This window comes from Lepidochelys kempii, chromosome 3 (genome assembly GCF_965140285.1).
Source record: "Lepidochelys kempii isolate rLepKem1 chromosome 3, rLepKem1.hap1, whole genome shotgun sequence".
NCBI classification, from domain to species: domain Eukaryota; kingdom Metazoa; phylum Chordata; order Testudines; family Cheloniidae; genus Lepidochelys; species Lepidochelys kempii.
In genome coordinates, this window is record NC_136382.1 from 191,133,542 (window position 1) to 191,154,033 (window position 20,492).

Here is a 20,492-nt window from a genome sequence, read left to right on the forward strand (position 1 = left end):
GAAATGTCCTTCAATATCCTGTACTAAATGTTGGAGCTGACATTCCCTATCAATGTGTCAAATTCAAAAGTTGTTAACTTTTGAAATTAGACTTCAGTCACTAAAAGTTTGGCCTGGGCACTAGATGTCTATGAGAGGAGTCTAGTACAGAGGTGGGCAAACTACGGCCCACGGGTCACATTCGGCCCGCACGACTGTCTTGCCTGGCCCTTGAGCTCCTGGCCGGGGAGACAAGCCCCCGGCTCCTCCCCTGCTGTCCCCTCTCCCCCACAGCCTCAGCTCACTGTGCTGCCAGCGCTCTGGGCAGTGCAGCTGCGAGCTCCTTCTGGCCACTGCGGCGGTGTGGCTGGCTCCGGCATGGTAAGGGGTGGGGGCTGGATAAGGGGCAGCAGGTCCTGGGGGACAGTTGGGACAGGGAGCAGGGGGCAGTTGGATGGGGCAGAGGTTCTAGGGGGGCAGTCAGGGAATGGGGGGGGTTGGATAGGTGTGGGAGTCCTGGGGGGGCTTGTCATAGGGTGGGGGTGTGGATAGGAGTTGGGGCAGTCAGCGGACAAGGAGCGGGGGGGTTGGATGGGTCAGGGGTTCTGAGGGGGGCAGGAATTGGGAGAGGCGGATAGGGGATGGGAAGGGAGGTGTTTTTGGGGAGGCAAAAAGTTTGCCCACCCCGGTCTAGTAAGTGAAATTGTATTTCTCTCCTACTTTCTTTTTTTATATTGGGTAAAAGTGACATAAAAAATGTTAAACTCTCTGAATTACCAGCATGCCTTCTGTTTTTAGTGTGTCATTATTCAGGAACCAATTGTCCAATTTACTAAAAAGATCACATTTAACCTACCAATTTTGGCTATTATGGTCTGGGAAGGAGCACAACCTTGGGCTCATAATGGACATTCAGTTGCAACCATGATTACGGAGTGACTGCTTATATTAAACTGCAGCTGTGTGTTTGAGAGAAAGTGTTGGATTGCATGCGCGTGTGGCCACTGCCTGGGGGTCCTGGGTCTGTTTTACAGATAGGCAACATTTGTGAATGTTGCCACGCCAATACATTACTGTCCCTTCCGAGCTTCGCTCTCTTCGATATTTGTAAAGCGCTTATCTTGGTATCAAAATGTGAGCCCCGCCCCCCCCCCGCCGTGTGTGTAACGATACACGGGGTGCCTGTGGCGTGAGCACGGGTTAGCGTGCGTGTGAGAAAGACCGAGGCGGAAAATCGGTGCCTGCCCCGCAGAGAGGGCTCTCTCGCGCAGCACCGCAAGCCGAGAGGGAGTCAGGAGGAGTCGGTACGGCCCATGCTCGCAGAGGACCGTGCCCCACCCAGCGCTGGGATGGGGGGGGCCTGCGTTACACCCTCGCAACCAAGCGAGGTCAGCCTGGCATGCTCGGGGCGCAGCTGGAGGAAGTAGGCGCGGAGAGCAGCCAGCCTGTTGCTGGGCGGCGGCGGCGGCGGGGGGGCTGCGCACAGCGAAGTGGTTCTGTAACACGCAGGGGGAGGGGAGAAATTGCTCCGACTGGAGGTGTAGCCCCGCCGAGATCCCACTCCTCGTCGCAGCGCTGCGGCCGCAGGAAGCGGGTGGAGGCGAACCGGCCGCAGGGGAACCGGCCTGTGCGCTATTACGTCACCCCCGCCCCTCCCCGCGGCGGGGAATTTCCCGCGGGGAGGAGCGGCCAAGGTAGAGCCAGGAACAGCTGAGCCGGAGCAGCAGGAGGGCGCGGAGCTGCCGCCGCCGCCGAGAGTCCCGGGCTGAGCGCGCGTGCGGAGCGGGCACCATGGCTGGTAAGTGTCCCCGGTGCGCCGCCGGGCGGCCCCCGCCGCGCGGAACCCCGCCCTGGGCGCCCCGCGCTCGCTGCCTGGGGCCCGCCGCCCTGCAGGGCTTCCCTGCCGCTGCAGTGCGGTGAGCTGTCGCGGTACACGGGTGGGGTTTGCCGTGCAGGCTGCGACCCCTCTCGCTGCTTCTACGCGTTTAAAAGCCTCTGAAACCCCGGAAGGACGGGGGGAGAGAGAGAGAGAAAGACACTGGGTTGTCTGGGGCTGCTTGCAAATAAAGAACCCTTTAAGCCTGTGACTACCTGCCTAACTTCTGTACAACTGGGAGTGAGCTGGGCTGGCGTGTCCTCACCCAGCCTGGGCAGGGCTCTGGGCTTGGCAGAAGGTACCTGCCTTCCATTCGTGCCGTTGAGAAGACACCAGCTGCTGCCAGAGTCTTGACTGACATTATGACATTATCTCCCAGTGGCAGATTTCTGAGTCTGACATGGCTGTTCACCCAGGGGCTACTGTGTGTGCAAGCTAACTAACGATAGCGTCCCCAAAACCCTTGTAAGAATATGACTTTAGTGTGACACACAGGAAGAAGTGAGGTGGGGAAGGAAAGAATTAATTTTTGTTGTTGTTGTTGATGAAGGGAAGTAGCAGTGTGAGAGCTGGTTGATGGGGAAGTCTATTCACATGACATGTGAGTTTCGAGTGTGTGGTTTTTGTGAGAGTATCTATAGAATTTACCAGACCAAATTCATCGTGGGTATAAATGGCAGCAATTCTGTTGACTTCACTATAGTTGTGTCCCCAACATTTTAAATTCCTCTTTCCAGGATAAATCGTTAGGAAATCGAAGAGAATAATATTGAACAAGTGTAAAATATACACAGAAATGTGCCTGTCTGTTGGTGTGTTTTTGCAGCAGGAAAATAATATCCTTTCCTGAGGCAGTGGTTATTAACAAATGGTCATAATATATTAAGGCAGAGAGACTATACGCTGCCTAAAGTAATGGGGAGGAGCTTCCACATAACTAACTTAAATGAAGCTTTTAGTTGAGAGCTTGTCACAAACTTTACACCATGTGAGATTTTCTGTGGTAGAGGAACAAAATTAAATAATCAGTTTATTTAAACAATAAATTATATATAAATTGTTTAAATATATATATGGCCAGGTAATTTCCTTGACATAGATGGGACCACATTTTCAGACTAGGGTACCTAAAGTTAGGCACCTAAATCTGGATTCAAGCAATTAAATATCTGAGTTGGCCCCAAAATCCCTGTTAAGATACCTAAAATAGGTGTTTAGGTGTCTAATTGTGAACGCTCACATTTGAAAATGTGGCCCCAATGTTCCATTTTGTTTGCAGGTGACGTATATAGGGAAATATAATAAGCATATTGTTTAAAGGACAGTTACATTCACTTTCCCCTCAACCCTCACATGATAGAAGGTGGGAGAGCAAGGCTGGTTATTTGACCAACATGGACATCCTTTAACAAAAAAAAAAAAAAAAAAAAATTGTGGTGGCATGGGGGTTGGGCCTGGTTTAGGGCCTCTTGTGAGAACCTGTCCCTTACATAGAAATGAGCTCCATCCACTGCTCTGACATCTGCTCACATCTGGGGTAGGAGTGGTGGGCACTAACCCCCTTTTCAAAAACTTTTGGCTGTTTTGCTTGGTTGAAGCCCCTCCTGGGAGCCACTGTTTCTTCCCTCCTTTGATGCTTAACACCTGGGAGGAAGGCAGTGGTTCCTACCCTGCCTTACCCTCCCATTAAGCAGATTTGTTTTTTTTTGAAGGGGGCAGGGAGGGAGAAGGAAGAGAGTAAATGCCTGCCAGCTGCAGGGACCTTTGGAGGAGAGTCTCCCCTTTCTCATCAAGGCAGCCAAGAGACTGCCTGCTCTGCAAGCTGCCAGGAGCCTAGGCTCCTTCTTAGCTGTCATAGCTCCGAATGGGATTTTTTCCTGCTGTGAGGATGGGTACTCCCAAAGGATCCTAACGTGTCATTTTACCCCTTGAAAGGAATATAACAAAGCATTTAAATTTTAAAAATGGCTGCCATATTGGACAGTTGCTGCCCCTGATCGTCATGGCTTGTGGCAATCTGAGTGTCAAAGGTAGAAAGCTGCACTTTAAAGCAATCACTCAGAACTTGCCTCTCTCAATAGAAAATCTTCCAATTGCAAAGGTTAATGTGACCTGAAAAGCCCCAGTTGTTTAAGTAGTGTGTCTTGGCTCATGCATGCTTGCAGTGAATTATGAGGACCAATATATATTGCACATGAACAGGTTGTCAAAATTTACTCGTGATTTTTGGCTACTTAAATGTTTAGGTGTCCACCTTAAAGGAACCTGAGTTGTTTACAGTTCCTATAAATTGTCTCAAGTTGAGCACCTAAAATCTGAGTGCCTCCCTCCCCAAATCACTAGTCACATCTGAAAATCTTGGCCTATTTTTCTTATTCTGCCACTTAAAACTGTATTGCTAAAAAGGTGACAGTCATGATTTTTAGAAGCAATATTAAATCCTTGTGTGAGTAGCCCTTAGGTGGCCATAAGGAACGAGTTAGTGAACAAACATAACATTTGAATTAGTTAAAGAAAATGTTAAAAAGATTCTGATAACTTTCAAAATGGTTCATTGAAATCTAAAAGAGAAATGAATCATTGTTCAAATATAGAGGCTAAATTTACAGTATAATTCTCAGATCTGGGGAAGACATCAGTTGGCTAATGTCAGCTTATTGCTCAACTGAATCCAGTTCACATCAGAACAGGTCATGGCCAAAATCAATTAGTATGAAAATGAGAGGCAATATCACAGATTTGGTAGCCAAAGGAATCCAAAGTTGTAATTTAGTTTCTCTTGGTGAAGAGAAGCACTTGCATGCCACATCCTTTCAAAAGTTTGTCCTCTGGAATCTTTCATGGGGATTTAAAATTTTTAATTTTAGAGCTGGTTGCATTAATTAGAGAGGTTGCTGGGAAGAAAAGTGTTCCCAAACCTATATATGATTTGTGAATGTCTGCTCAGTCAACCATTGCCCGTGTGCATGTTTGATCTGCTCATCTAAATACTGGCTCTTAATCAGATAAATCAAATTATTGAATTCACACATTTTTAAAAAACGTATATTGTATTTTGGAGCAGATAAGCTGAAACAGTACATATCTATCTCTGTTATCTGCGACTAATATATTTTCAACTTATTAGTAATTGGTGAAGGAATTTTTCAGCAGGGGAAGTTCTTAACTTCCTAGTATTTACAAGCTTCTCTTCTAGTTACTATTCTGTAATGTCACATGACAAGAAAGAAGTAGTACATGAAGCAGTTGTGCCTCTAAACTACCTCTGTTTAGAAGGTGCACAGTTCATGAATGCTTGGGTAGAGGGTTGCTCGTTCTGAATTAAGAATGAATTTGCACTTGTTTTAGGTTGCATCAGAATGTTTTATAGTAGATCTGTGATCAGTACTCCTCCCTGGCCTGCTGTGGGGGCAGCAAATGCTTAAAATTTAAGGCCTAATTTTTCAGACGTGCCCACTGATTTTGGGGTATGCAGATTGGGGCACCTGGTCCACAGATTCTGAACAGGGTATCTACACGTGAGTTGGAAGGGCAGAATTTTCCCACCAGCGCCACCATAATGTCCATACCTAATGTACCCCACTGCATTGGGATTTTGTGCAGTGACTTTGCATTGTTGATAGTCAAACTCCCACCACTCTGTGGCCCGCCTCCACCTCATTCACACACTCAAGATACTGCATCAGAGTGCATGTGCATAGAACAATCCCAAGCTGAATGCCAGAATTGCGGAGTCTCATGACATTGACTCTTCACGCAGCCTGTCCCCTCTGTGCGGAAGAATCTGTGGCTCTGCTAGCTGATTCCATGATCCAGTTGTTTTTCCTGCAGTGCATTGAAAGATGCATGGTATGTCACAGCCAACTTCCCTTCGTTCTTCACCTTTCTGTGAACTCATCACTGAGGTACAACCAGACTTCCCAGATAATTCAGGAATTCCACTTGCAAATACAAATCCTTCCTTCAAGACAAATATTTGCACATATTTCTCCTTCTCTATTTCCATTGCACGTCTTTGGGCATTAGGTATTCGAGTTAAAGGCAGAGCCATCCAATCCTTGAAAGCCCTTTACAGTCACAGCTGCACTTTTGCATCAGCTCTTTGGCAGTCATGGTAAAGAACCCGCTTCTTAATGGTAGACAGGGAAATCAGTATTTGCTTCCATATTTTAGTTTTAATTCTGTTGGCTTGTTGCGTATCTAACTGTCTATGCTTTCTCAGTTTGGATATGCTTTTTTGTCACTGATACAGAATCAAGTCCCAGATCTTGAATCAGTTTAACTTTCATTCCTTGCTGTACTCACATTGTCATTGATGGTTTCACTAGTTTCTCCCACTCACGTCATCAAGAATTTACCTCTCATTTTCTTTAAATTATGTATTGCAGTTTTCAGTGCATTCCTGCAAATACAAATGCAATACCATAACAAAAAGAGAAATAGGCATGCTGGGATACAGAGCACAATAATCCTATGGCCAATAAACATAAGTACAAATGAAACTATTAGTAGTTCCTTTAATATGGATTTGTAGGTTTTCTTCCATTTCGATTTCATGTCTCAGTAGTTGACTAAAGGTAATTAAGCAGCATATTACTCTTCCAGAATTAGTCCTCGTTGCCATTGCAAGAATGTCTGTCTGCTTTAGACGTAGTTTATATTTCTTCTACTCTTAAAAGGTATGTGTTTCTGTGTGGAGGCCCTTTGTCTGTGTGAGTGGGGATTGTGAAATAGTCTCAGCTGTGTTGCTTTGGCAAGAGAACATTAATTTACAGAAAATGGGGACAAGGAATGGATGTCTAGTATTACTACAAAGAGTGATGATTTTCAGTCCCCGTGAGCTTTGGTTCACACAAACCTTTTTGTGTTTCTTGTCTACCTGGTGCCGCCTTTAGTAAAGCTGTAGATGATAATTTGGTTCTTAATTTTAATTTGATTTTCTTTCTTTAAGTTTAATTTCTAATCTCTGGAGGTTACTGCGTCATTGGGTTCTGCTTTCCCACAAGCACACACCTACTGTTAAGCAGTGGGGGTGACTTAAGTAACCTTTATTTCAACCACAAATTAAATCTACATAAAGACAATTGAGGCCTGACTTTTAAAATGCAGTTGATATAATCAGTGAGTGAGACACTAACCCTTTCAGATGTGTATATTGAAGGTAAAATTATAGGTTAAAGTAGAGATATTAAAGTCCTTGAAGCAATTGCTATAAAACACAGTCATAACTGACAGGACTGTATATGGCTTTGACAGGTGAAGTGGGTGGGTGGAGTTGCGGGCACATGTACGTATATTTGCACGCACATGTGTGTATATCTATATCTCCTAAGTAACATGATGATTAGGCACTTTATAATTGCCTAGATAGATACTCATTTCTTTATTTTAATAATAATGCTTAGCACATCTATAGCAACTTCTATCTATAGATCCCAAAGTGCTCCACAAAAGTGTATATCTTTATCTCCATTTATAGATGAGGAAAACAAAGCACAGGGAGATAAGTGATAATGCCCAAGGTGATATAGCTGCTCATTGGTAGAGCCTCCTGACTCTCTGTATGGTGCCCCAACCACTGGACTATGCTTGTGAGAAAAGTATAAGTAGTTCTGAGTGTGTGAGATACATTTGCACACAATTTATGGGGCCCAATTCTGAGAGATGCTAAGAAACCTGATCTCCCCATTGAAGTCACTCCCTGTGTTGCTTCTGTGGTTTTTGTTTTTGTTTTATCATCTCTGTTTCTATGATGTATTCTCTTCTCACTAGTCATGCTTCTTCTGTCCAGAAGACAGCATGTGCAAAAGCATACCTCAAGAAGGGGCAGAGCTTAGGAAAGGGACAACCCTTTTAAAAGAACAGGAGCCAGGATGATGGCCAGCATGTATTGAATATGTCCACTTATTTTCTGATGTCATTTCTAAAGTTGTCAGATGTTGACCTGGACATTCACTGGCTGGGAACTGGCATATTTGGTTACTTCCATTTTATGAGAAGTTGGCTAAAAACAATGTTAAGGCTTGTTTTGTCATTCCAAAAGGTTTCGGCAACAAAATATGAAATAGTGGAATCTTGGAAACTAGAGACATGAGACAAAATTCTCTTTGGTTCAGCTGATGGGTACACAGATGTAAAAATGTTCAGATTACTGGGGAACTTTTTGGTAACTTTCCCCAATTTAGAAACATCCAAATTGTCTCCAGCCTTGTTCATAGACTAAGGCCAGAAGAGACCATTAAAATCGCCTAGTCTGACATTTTGCATAATACAAGCCAAGGCACCTCACCAGTGGTTCCTGCATCAAGCCCATAGCTGCTGGTTGAGCTATAGCATATCTTTTAGAAAGACCTCCAGATTGATTTAAAGACTTTTCCCCCACAGCCAGCAAAAGAACTTCTATGCATATCACCATTCCATAGCTATCTATCAATATAAAAGTAAAAGTCAATAAGCTGTCATGCAGATGGAGTTCTTCTTTTCTCTTACACATTATTCTTTCAAGAGCTGTTGTGTCACTTAGCTTACTCCACTTTCCTGTTCTAGGAGATAAGTGATTTATAGTAGTCCAATAAGACATTTTGGGCCCAACAAATCTAGTAGGAAATGACATTCTTGTGAATCAGTACATGCAGGCTTTGAGTTGGTGAGTCCCAATATTAGCCATAGTGGCAGCAACAAAAGGTTTTAATAAGAAGTTAATACTGAAGTGTATCTCTCCCCAAAAACTCCTATAGAACTGTCCAAAATGTATGTGGGAAGGAATGAGAGGATCTTCTATCTCTTTAATGTCTACTTTGGGTACAACAATTGAAGTTCTAACATTGTTTTGCTGACATGCTATAGGATCTTTGCTCCCAAATGTATTTAACTGTGTCATATTACCATTGCTGCTTCTTCGTAATGCACATCTAGCTTGTCTGTGTAGAATGTTGTTTTTTATTGAGCATGAGGTGTAAGTCAATGCAGAGTTTGACCGTGTGTGTTCCAACTAAAATAATTCAGCTTCTAAACTAAACCTTTTATTTATTCATTTTTGCTTCTCCAGTATTTGCTGCTCACATACCACTAGACTGTTATGTCACTGCTTGACTGGCTAGCATTTTCAGTGCTGTTAGTGAGGGTAGAATTCACTGTAGTTAGACTTAAGTGGAGCCGAGGCCTTGTCCTGGCCCTCAGCAGAGGGTGAATATTACCCTGAAAAAAGTATGTAGACTCCTGCTAAGTCAGGATCTTTCCAAAGCCTTAACTAATGTCAGCCCCACCATCTCCTGAAACCCATTCCCTGAAAGTTGCCTTCTCACACATTGGGCCCTTTGACAGCTTCCCAGTAGCCTTTACTAAAATCTTGTGAGAACCCTTGGTGCTCATGCTGGCTCCCGTGGGAGGTGGACAGCTCAAAGTATAGCAGTGCAATTTCTGGGTCCACAGGAAAGAAACTGAAAGCATTAGGGGATTTTGCCTAATTTGCATAGAACTTATTGCTTCACTGCAGTAGGAGCTAAATCAATCGATTCAGGGGAAACACCTTCATTTTGAGGGGACTTGCATTCAGAAAAATTACTATAATTTAAAAGTTCAGCCATTCCCTTTGACTAATGATCTGTTCATTTTGACATTACAAAATAATCTTTCAGCAGACAGGCCCTCACCAGTGTCTAAGAGAAACTGAGCTCCATGGGGAGGGAACCTTGCTAATGATTATTTATATTACAACAGTGCCTAGAAGCCTCCTCCTCTGGGGCTCCCATTGTGTTCATATACACAGTAAGAGACAGACCCTGCTCTGAGGAGCCACCAGTCTAAATATATAAGACAAATGAGTGTGAGAGAGGATTTATCATCACCCCCAATTTCACAGAGTGGGAACTGAGGCACAGATAAACTAAATGATTTACCCAAGGTCACAAAAGAAATCTGGAGAATATCCAGGAGTAGAACCTAGATCCCGATCCAGTGCTTTAACCATAAAGCCATCCTTCCTTTTGCTTTTTAAGCTGTATTGTATTGTAACCTTAAATATTTTCATTTTCCTAAAGGTGGGTCTGAACCCTGCGTAGAAATATTCGAGCAACCCAGGCAAAGAGGCATGCGTTTCAGGTACAAATGTGAGGGAAGATCAGCAGGCAGCATTCCAGGAGAACGCAGTACCGACAGCAATAAGACATATCCCTCTGTAGAGGTAATACTGTTGTTATCCATAATTATTTTTTTCATTGCACCATGCTGCAGGTGTGCATGGGACTCTATACAGTAAATAAGTGGCCTGATTCTCCATTCTGTAATTCTGCTTTTTTGTTTGTTTTTTTTCTTTCTCTATCATAACTTCACTGAAGCTGATGAAGTTACAACAACTAACATAACAGAGTGGAGAATAAGCCTCTTGGTTCCTACTCTGCAAAGCTTACAGTCTAAATTGACAGCAGTCAGACAAGCTGCAGAGGAAGGTAACAAGCCAGGGTGATGGAAGGAAGGGACACCGAGTATGCCTACTTGGTGGCTTGGGTTGTTCAGGATGGATTGGGTTTCTTCTTAGCTTTTTGTTTGTTCTGGGTACTTGCATAACTATGTTTTTTAACAATTGAGGGGGAATTAACTAGAGGACTAATTGCAGGTTCTGAGGAGGGTTTTGAAGGAGGTTGTCTGGGGTACAGGGTTTGGGAAGGGTGTGCCAGCTGCAGGATGTAGCACTGGAGAAGGCCCAGAGGTGCTTGTTGCAGATGGGAACAAAGGGAGCCTGGGGTGAGGTGAATTTGGGGGAATGTAGGGAGCAAATAGATAGATACATATAACCAGTGATTCGGAGGTAGAGCTGTACAGAGCCTGGAAAACCCCAATGAGGAGTCTGAAGTTGAGGTGGAAAGGGATGCAGAGTCAATAAAACAGTCGAGAAAGGGGAGTGTTGTGGTCAGAACAGCAGGAGAAGATGATTTGGTAGCTGCATTATAGATAGATTGAATGGTAATAAGGTAGATGTCAGGAAGATAGGAGAGAAGAGATTCACAGTAGTCTAGGCAGGACATGATCAAGGCCTGGACAAGGATTTGGGCAGTAGAGATGAAAAGGAATGGATGAATTTTGGATCTGTTGTAAAGGAAACAGCTCCAGGAGTTAGCAACAGCCTGAATGTGTGGGATGAAGGAACATGAGTTTTGTGAGCCTGGGAAACGGGAAGGGTCACGGAAATATCTGCTGTGATGGAGAAGGGAGGGGAGGACTTGGGGAGGTAGATGAATTGCAGCTTTATTGTGTTGCTTTTAAGTTGATGGTGGGACATCCAGGAGTAACTGTATCAGGGCATGCGGAGGGGAGAGGTAGATGTGGGAGTCATCAATAGTTGAAACCATGAGTGGGGTTAAGATCCCATCGGGGTAATATATAAAGAGAGAAGAGGGGGCCCAAGGACAGAATCTTATGGCATACTAGCGAAGAGGAGAAAAGGGGAGACGATGGAGCCTTTAGGCAGACATTGAAGGAGCTGTCTGAGAGAGAGGTGGTGTGCCAGCTGCATAAAAGCCCCTGGAGATGAGCAAGAGTTGAAAAGGATGGTGTGTGGACAATGGGGCTGAAACAGCAGTGTGTAGCTCCACATCACAGATCAGAAGCAGTGCTATGAAATGGAACCCTGTCCCTGGAGCTCTGATTGGCCAGGGAATGAACAAACAGGAGGTGCCAGCCTCCCTCACTCTTTGACTGATTAAAGAGCTGGCAGGAAATCCCACCCTGTCTGTGTCTTGTTGGCTCTCCTGCAATTGGAGAAGGGAAAGGGACTCTGTGGGCTGCTAGAGAGGGCGTGTGGTGCTGCAGGGACATAGCAGGCTGAGTCCAGGGAGCAGCCTGAGCATGTGGCCCCTGTGACCTTGAGCAGTGCTGCACTTGAGGATCAGCCAGAGCCCGAAAGGAAGGAGGCCCCTGATCGTGTCTGAGAGAGCATGGTGGAGATGGTAGGTTTGCTGCTCAAGGTGACTGTTGCTAACAAAGCTGTGTGTGTTACCAATAGCAGTGTTAAAGTGATTTCTGGGTGATTTCCTGCATCCCAAAAGGCTGTAGGTGGGATTTCCACTCCAACGCCAGGGATGGGAGTTTGGAACTGACTATCAGCAAAGAGAACCAGCCTCCACCATAGGTGGAAAGGTCCAGGAGGGCGAGGGTAGAGAGGAACCCTGTGGGTTTAGTGAGAGCAGTGGGGTGGAAGAGGTGAAAATCTGATTGCAAGAGTAAAGGAGAGAGTTAGCAGGGAAGGAAGTCAAAGCAGGAAGAGTTGGCTGCATGCTGAAGGGCTTAGGTGTGAAGAGGAGGTGGGGGAAAGGAGTAAGTATTTAGAGAGTTCGGGATTATTCTTAGGGTAAGCAGAGACCGTGACATATCTGAAGGCTGAGAGAAAAGAACCAGATGAGAGAGCGAGTGAGAGAGAGCACGAACGAGGAGGGAATGAGGGAGGTTTCAGAGTATTATGGAGACCAGGATCAGACAAAGGGTTGGAGAAAAAGACTACAATGAATGCTTCATCCTCAGAGACGGGGTGGGGGCGGGAAGAAAATGTTGAGGGAGGAATGGAACAGTTTTGAGGCGGGGGAAGTGGAGGAGGAGAGCAAGTATCACAGTTAACGTACACCCCTTAACATATCTGTCAGATATGTTTTCAAGCTGTTACTTTCAATCAGTTTAGGCCAAACTGTGCCCTTAGATTCACCCACGTAACCCTCACTGACTTCACTGGGAGCTATCTGCCTGAGGGCAGAATTTGGCACACATATCTGAAGCACACTGGGAGTTAGGCTCACAACTGTCCTAAAAAACCTATTGGGAGTGGGAGGTTTTGTGCAGCTCCATGCACAGTGTGCTGATCATTTTGCCAAAGGCTCAAGAGGGTCTTTTCTCTTAAAATGGTCGTATGGCTCAAAGCTGTAATGATAACGTTATAGGTCCTGTACAGCATACTTTACTTGGGAAAAAACTCCTGTTGCTTCAACAGATGGGAATCTCGCCTGTGTAAGGGTTCGTACCATTTTTGGATCAACTAATGGGCCTAATCCAACTCCCATTGAAATAATGGAAAAACTCTCATTGATTTCAGTCTTGAATCTTGCCCTTCAGTGGGAGTCCCTGTGTGGCCCTGAATGCGGAATTGGATGTATTTGTAATGAAAATTAGGCATGGTAATAAAATATACCTTGTAATGTCAGGGCAAAATGCACCCCACACAGAGTGCCTGCATGAAGCTTACGCAGCACTTTAGGCGCTTTGCACAGGGGCAAATTTAGCTTCTAGATCCTGATGCAAAGTCCATTGATCCAACATAAATACGCCCACTGACTTAGTGGGGCATTGAGTCAGGCCTATGGAGAGTTCTCTGAGTCGAGATTAGAGGGACATTGTTTTCACGACAACATGGAGTAGAAAGAATTAAAATGTAAAAGAAATCAATAGTTTGACAATGACCAGTGAATTTCTTGACTACAAACCTCTTGTAACTTAGCCAGGCTGGTTAATGATGTGATTTATTTTTCCAAATAAAAGCCTAATTCTTTCTGGACATTTCAGATATCTATATTTTGTCAGACAAATGGCTGAAATACACTATATTTTTATTTGTAATTGTTCCATCTCTGGCTTTCAATGTGAAATGAATGGTAATTTGATGAAACAGCCTCTGAATTTTCAGGAGAAAAGGATTGGGTTTTCATTTCTAGTGCAACAATTAAGACAAACTGTATTCCCACTTATCCATAGGACCTTGTCAGTGTCGCCTGTCCACTGTCCAGAATTATGCAATCTTTTAGAGCGATGTGATTTAGAATTTAAGTGTATTTCTCCTTAAATTTTTGCAGGTTCTGAACTTTGATGATAAAGTGAAAGTAAGGATTACATTAGTGACAAAGAATGAGCCCTACAAGCCGCATCCTCATGACCTGGTTGGAAAAGACTGTAGGGATGGCTACTATGAAGCAGAATTTGGACGAGATCGCAGAGTCCTATCGTAAGTAGCAGTGTTGTTGAGTTTTAGACTAAAAATGTCAGTGATGTGCTGGAGAGGCTCTCGGGGGGTCAACCAGATTTTAACCTTTGTTAAAATCCCACCACCAGATTGAAAGGACAGTTGGAATGATTTCCTTGCCAGAGCTGGAGTTCTCTCCCCTCTGTGTATTCTCCTAACCCATCCCTGGCACCCTACAAAATATTTCTGAACAGAACTGTCTTTTTGCCTTTGGAATATGCTATTTGTTTAATACCTTATTTAGTCTCTTCCTTTCCCATCCTCCTGCCTCTGTTTCTCTTTCTTTCTTTCTTGACTTTATTTCTCTTTTTTCTTTCCTCTGCATTTCCTATTAGGCAGCTCCTAATGCCCACCTCTTGTGGGCTTGACTTCTAGCCCTTTCCCACTCTATGCACTAAAATGGTCAGCCGTGAAATAGGTAATGATGATACTTAATTTGTCATCATTAGAATCAACACTCTCTAAGGAGATTAATGGAGTTTAGGAGAGTAATAATAATTTCATAATAATTGTTTCAGGCTTCCGTAGGCTCAGGAAGACAACTCTGCATTGATTAACACAGCATTCACATTTGGAAGGTTATCTTTGCAACCACAAGGCCTAGAAACTTACCTTATTTTTTAAATGAACACTTATAACACTAAATGTCATGCAGGCCCATAAATAAATCAAGCAGGCCAGGTGTTTGGAGACAGTGGATTAGAGGATCCTAGCATGGATATCTCAGCCCTTCATCATTCTAAAATACATTATTGTGTGTGTAAGATTTTGGAGAGAAGACAAATACTGAGGCCCTGTCTGTTCAGCATGGACATTAAGGCCCTGAGACTTCTGAAAATCAGGCCTCTTTCAGAAAGTACTGAGCCACCTACTCTCTGAAAATCAGGCCTCTTCAAAGTGTCTCCTATTAGGCACCCCCAAATCACCAGTTGCTTGTGAAAATCTTGGCCTAAATTTGTTGACAGATATGTACCATCATAAATGGGTTAGCTATAGCTAAAGATAGAAATAAGATGATTGAAAGGGAGAAAGTAGCTGGAAAAGAGCAGTGGGCTAAGAATTGTATCCTGTGAGACTCTGAAGAGGAGTCTCAGCAGCAATGGAGTTACCCTTTGAGCCATATTCAGCCCTGGTGTAAGTAGGCACAGCTCCAATTTAATGCTGGTATAGCTACTCATTAGGGTGTTATGAACATTTCAGTTAACTGCTGCATGCAAGGGAGTTGCTAACAAACATATCTATGCCATGTAAGATGAAGGTAAGAGCATAACCTACTGTAGGAGGTATGGACTTTGGTCGTTTTTCCATAGAAGAATTCACAACTGTGTCTGTTCACTCCTTATGGTCTGTAATCTTTGGAAGTTGATTATTGCTCTTGAGAAAACAAAATGTTTACAAACTAGACTGTGCAGAGTGGGGAGGCTGGTGAGAAAATAAAACTAATACACCAGGATCCAGACTGTGATCTGTTAAACTATGGTTAGGGCCTTCTGCAGCTATCCGGGCAGGGACAGGATTTGTCCAAGAGTGACTATACTAGTGCACGTGACTATCGCTGTGTTAAGATTTGTACTACCCTGCTTTGATAATATACTGGTTTTAATATGTCTCCCTTTATTTTCCTCTCCCTCCTTCCCCCACTTCTGTTTCCCCTGCTCCTTGTCACGCAGCTGGCACTGAAGTAGGGCCGCCTAATTTTGCTGTGCATTCATAGAATCGTAGAATATCAGGGTTGGAAGGGACCTCAGGAGGTCATCTAGTCCAACCCCCTGCTCAAAGCAGAACCAATCCCCAATTAAATCATCCCAGCCAGGGCTTTGTCAATCCTGACCTTAAAAACTATTAAGGAAGGAGATTCCACCACCTCCCTAGGTAATGCAGTCCAGTGTTTTACCACCCTCATAGTGAAAAAGTTTATCCTAATATCCAACCTAAATCTCCCCCACTGCAACTTGAGACCATTACTCCTTGTTCTGTCATCTGCTACCACTGAGAACAGTCTAGAGCCATCCTCTTTGGAACCCCCTTTCAGGTAGTTGAAAGCAGCTATCAAATCCCCCCTCATTCTTCTCTTCCACAGACTAAACGTCCCCAGTTCCCTCAGCCTCTCCTCATAAGTCATGTGTTCCAGTCCCCTAATCATTTTTGTTGCCCTCCGCTGGACTCTTCCCAATTTTTCCACATCCTTCTTGTAGTGTGGGGCCCAAAACTGGACACAGTACTCCAGATGAGGCCTCACCAGTGTCGAATAGAGGGGAATGATCACGTCCCTCGATCTGCTGGCAATGCCCCTACTTATACATCCCAAAATGCCATTGGCCTTCTTGGCAAGAAGGGCACACTGCTGACTCATATCCAGCTTCTCATCCACTGTAACCCCTAGGTCCTTTTCTGCAGAACTGCTGCCGAGCCATTTGGTCCCTAGTCTGTAGCGGTGCATTGGATTCTTCCGTCCTAAGTGCAGGACTCTGAACTTCATCAGATTTCTTTTGGCCCAATCCTCCAATTTGGCTACGTCAGTTTCTCTTTCCTGCTCCAGCCCCTCTGCTCAGCTGCAGTGATGTGGTCACTAGCCAGTCCTTTTACAGTGATACCCAAGCATATTTCAGAAAAGGGTGAGACTTCGTACGTTTTGAGTACCCGTTGGTTAAGGAGCTTTTAGTTTAAAAGTCCAGTTTGGCCCACAAGATGACTGGTACTTGATAGTTATGAATAATCTACAGCAGTAGAATAATTGCAGTCAGTTTTTATGTAGCAGATAATGTTTTTGTTATGTATTTAATTGACAACTATAATTTACAATGCTCTGATAGTACAACAGGCAGAGCCTAAAGTGCTGTGTGCTTAGATTGCTTTCTGAGTTGGCGTCCTACTTTCTCTAACTCCCTGTCTGCATTACAAACACAACTGGTTACAACACAGTTGTGCCCCTATTTTGTAGTATGGAGGGGACCTTAACCCTCTCTCCAAATTGTTCGAAAGTGCTGGGCTGTCAAATTGTAATTTGGGGACATGATCCAGATCTCATCTGTACCACTGAAACATGCTTTAACTGTGTTTGGGGGAACAACTGTATTCTATCCAGGTTTCCCCCAAAACAATTGCATTTGTAGTGTAGACAAGGCCTAAAAAAATAGTCCCTATAAAACAAAATGATACAGCAATAACAGTGCAGTCTAATATTCTCTGCAAACCCTAAATACTGGAAACCAGAATTGGAACCAAAGTCATCTAATTAAATCATGAGACAGCACTGCATTTTTTTAAAAAAATCAGAATTCAGTCCAGTTAGACAAACACCTGTCTGTGATGGTCTAGAATGATCATACTTAGTCCTGCCATGAGTGCAGGGGACTGGACTAGATGACCTCTCGAGGTCTCTTCCAGTCAGTCTTATGATTTTATGAAATGAGGCTTATATTAGCCCTTCAGTGAGTTAGTTCTCTAACTGCAGTATGGCCTTAGAATGTGGGTGGGGGTGGGGGAGAGAAGGGGAAGGAAGATGACTGGATTTCTGTAGAAAGGGATGGATTCAGCAGTAGCAGGATGGGACTGAGGAACTTTCAGGGCAATGTTGGCCCATCGTTGAGAGAGACAGATGGTAGTGCTACGTGATCAGGAAGTGTCTCGGGAAGTCTCCAGGCATAGCTCAGGTAAAGAGTATTTGTGGGGTTTCTAGGGAAGGGAATTGCCAGTACTTCTGGAGGCGCAGCGGAACCTGGTGGCATAACTGACTCCTGTGTTCTAGTGATATTACAGTGTGTTCAGATTCTTACTTCCTACTTCCCCACCCTGCTTTGATGATGTCATGGTTTTTCCATGTGGGAAAGAATCAAATTGTGGGGACTCCCCCCACCTCCTTTGCTGACTTGATGTAGTCATATGCAAATGAGGAGGAACTGTAGCTCTTTAGAACTTTTCCATAACTAGATGAGATTTCAAACTTTATAAAAATTAACTTCAAAATACTGTTGCAGATTTGCATTTCCTGGTGTGAGACTGTGGGCCAGCTCCTCAGCTGATGTAAATTGAAGTAGCTCCTTTTATGTCAGTTTACACCAGTTGAGACACTGGTCCTTTATATATTTTTAGCATTGCTAGGTTACTATATTCAAACTCCAGTGATAACTCTTTTTAATGTAAAAAAATATTCCCCTGTTTTATTTTATGTAAATTCTTTTCTTTTTGTCATTACCCTTATTTTGGAAATATAAAACCATCTTTTTAAAAGCTCTTTTGCCATCTTTATTTCCTACACAATTTGTTAATAAGATATATTTTTGACAAAAGATCGTACAATTTGATTCTTTACAGGGAGGATTAGAATTTAGCTTTCGAATATCTGTGCCAGTGATTAAGTGAAACAGTTTTTGTTGTTGTTTTTAATCACATTGTTACATGTGCTCTAGTTTTCAGAATTTGGGCATTCAGTGTGTTAAAAAGAGAGACCTGAAAGAATCAATCTGTTCACGAATCGCAAGAAAGATCAATCCATTCAGTGGTGAGTAGCTGTTAATAAACAGTTTGAAATGCATGTTAAAGAACTTGGACAGCAAAGCGATTTAATTTGCGAGCACTTTTTATTATAATGCCCTGGCTCTTTTGATGGAGATGTATTTTAAAATATAGGCTTTTAGATACTGTCAAATCTCTTCCCTTTAGCTTCTTTATTTCCCCCCCCCTCCTTCCTCACTCTCATCCTGTGATTATTCTGTTCAGTAGGTTGCTCAGAGGTGAAAGTAAGCCAGTACTGGGACCAGCTTTTCCAGATGGCAATCTAAAGCCCTGGGGTAGCAGCGGCGGGGCTCTGGCAGGGATTTAAAGGGCCCCAAAGCTCCAGCCCCCGATACTGCCCCGGCCCTTTAAATCCCCACTGGAACCCTGCTGCCAAAGCCCTGGTCTCCTTTCTCAGGTAGCAAGGGTTTAAGGGTCCTGGTTTAAGGACATTGGGCTGCAGGAGGAAACTTCCCCAGGAGATCCTCCAAGTGTCCCATGAATGAGGCTCTCAAACTCTGCCAGGCATAGATTGAGTTAGACTATTAGCAGTTTCTTGCTGACACACCACTTTAATGACAGGTTTTGTAGCTGAACTGTGAAGGGTTAACATGGCAAGGAAAATATTTAAATCAATTATTCCAGGACTTGTTGAAAAAAAAACTGTGTGGCAAACTTGAAAAAAAGTGTGTCAATACAACAATCAAGTTTCCTAATCATATTTTTGTTTCTCTACTGCTATTTTTGGAAGATACTTGGGTTTAACAGGTTACTTGCTTGCAACTACAGCTGCTGCTTGATCCCATAGTAAAAGCATAATGATGTGTTTGACATCAGAATCCATTGCCATGGCATTTTGTGATATCGGAAATCTGACTGCCTCAAATAGGTGGTGAAGACGGATTTCTAAAGGGACTGATCCTGCAAAACCTTATTCACATGAACAATACTTACTTTTGAGTGTGCATTCATCAGGCCCAGAGTGTTTGAAACAGGGTGAATAAAAATCCATTATTTAAAAAAGAAACTTTACAGAAATTAAATCAGATGTCCACACTTACATGTTGTTGTTTCTTTATTTTCTTCCCATTTTTATAGTTTTAAATTGCTGGAGTGGATATCTTGCACTTGTTGCTTTGATTAGTTTCCTCTAACTGTTAGAAGAATTCAGATTTGTACATGAAGACTTTTCTGTTTAGAAGTTTCACATTTAAAATGCCCATCTTATGCTGTAAAAGACATACCTGTGGCCTCTTTAATATCCTCACTGTGAAAACAGCACAAACAGAAACACAAAATTGAAAAGCAAGTAGCCTGTTCTATATTCACAGCTAACACCACCTTCTGATCCACTGAACTTTCCACAAGTCAAAAAAGCTGAAATGTTCTTGAAAATCCCAACCTTGATACCTAAATAAGGATTTAAATGCCTAACTTTAAGCTTTAAAAAAAAAAAAATTCCATATATGTATAAAAAAGTTCAATGTTGTTAATGTATTGAAAGTCTAAATAACTTTTATTAACATTAAAGCAATTTTGTTTTGACGTGACAAAGACTTTGTGCCACTAAGAGGGAAGTTTTTAATACAAATAAAATGATGGGTGGAATAGCCTAACCCTTTCATTATTTCTTTTTACCAGTTAGGTCTGATTTCTGACACATCAGTTTTGGACCATTGATTTCTGGTCTACGCTGCTTTTGTTTAGCAAGCATGGTCTTAACATGTCTTTGAGTTATAGTAGCAGATCTTTTTGTTTGGATTACTTCAGTTTTACTGTGTCCCTTTTGCACCTTTGCCCATCTTCACTGATTGTTATAAGTTATTGTGACATTTTTATGAACTTTCACTTCTTACTGTTAAGCTCATGATCAGGGTAGGCCTAATTATCACAACAGGGCAACACCGAAGTTATAGCTCTCAAGTTAACTTTGCAATGAAGACTATATATGTATTGTGAAGAATTTGTGAAAAAATCTTTCTCAGCACAGTTTCCCAGAGGATTAGCACTATTAGCCAGAGCGGTCCAGTGTGAGAAACCAAGAGTGCTCCATCCTCCTGGCTGCTGGGCGATGGCATGTGCATGGGCTTCCCCCCTAGAATTTGGCAAATGGATGCTGCTGAGGGCCCCCATTCACTTTAATGG

At 43.4% G+C, this 20,492-nt stretch overlaps 1 protein-coding gene across 3 annotated transcripts in view; it reads left to right on the forward strand.

Moving 5' to 3' along the window:
* Positions 1-1,291: 1,291 nt before the first annotated feature.
* Positions 1,292-20,492, forward strand: part of REL (REL proto-oncogene, NF-kB subunit) — a 69,028-nt gene continuing 49,827 nt past the window's right edge. The window contains exons 1-4 of one of the 3 annotated variants that reach the window (XM_073339363.2): positions 1,292-1,777; positions 9,895-10,037; positions 13,687-13,835; positions 18,263-18,354. In XM_073339363.2, coding sequence (XP_073195464.1) covers positions 1,771-1,777; positions 9,895-10,037; positions 13,687-13,835; positions 18,263-18,354 — 391 coding nt within the window. In that variant the 5' untranslated portion in view covers positions 1,292-1,770. The remainder of the gene's footprint in view (positions 1,778-9,894; positions 10,038-13,686; positions 13,836-18,262; positions 18,355-20,492) is intronic. The other 2 variants (XM_073339362.2, XM_073339361.2) reach the window with 2 other exon arrangements.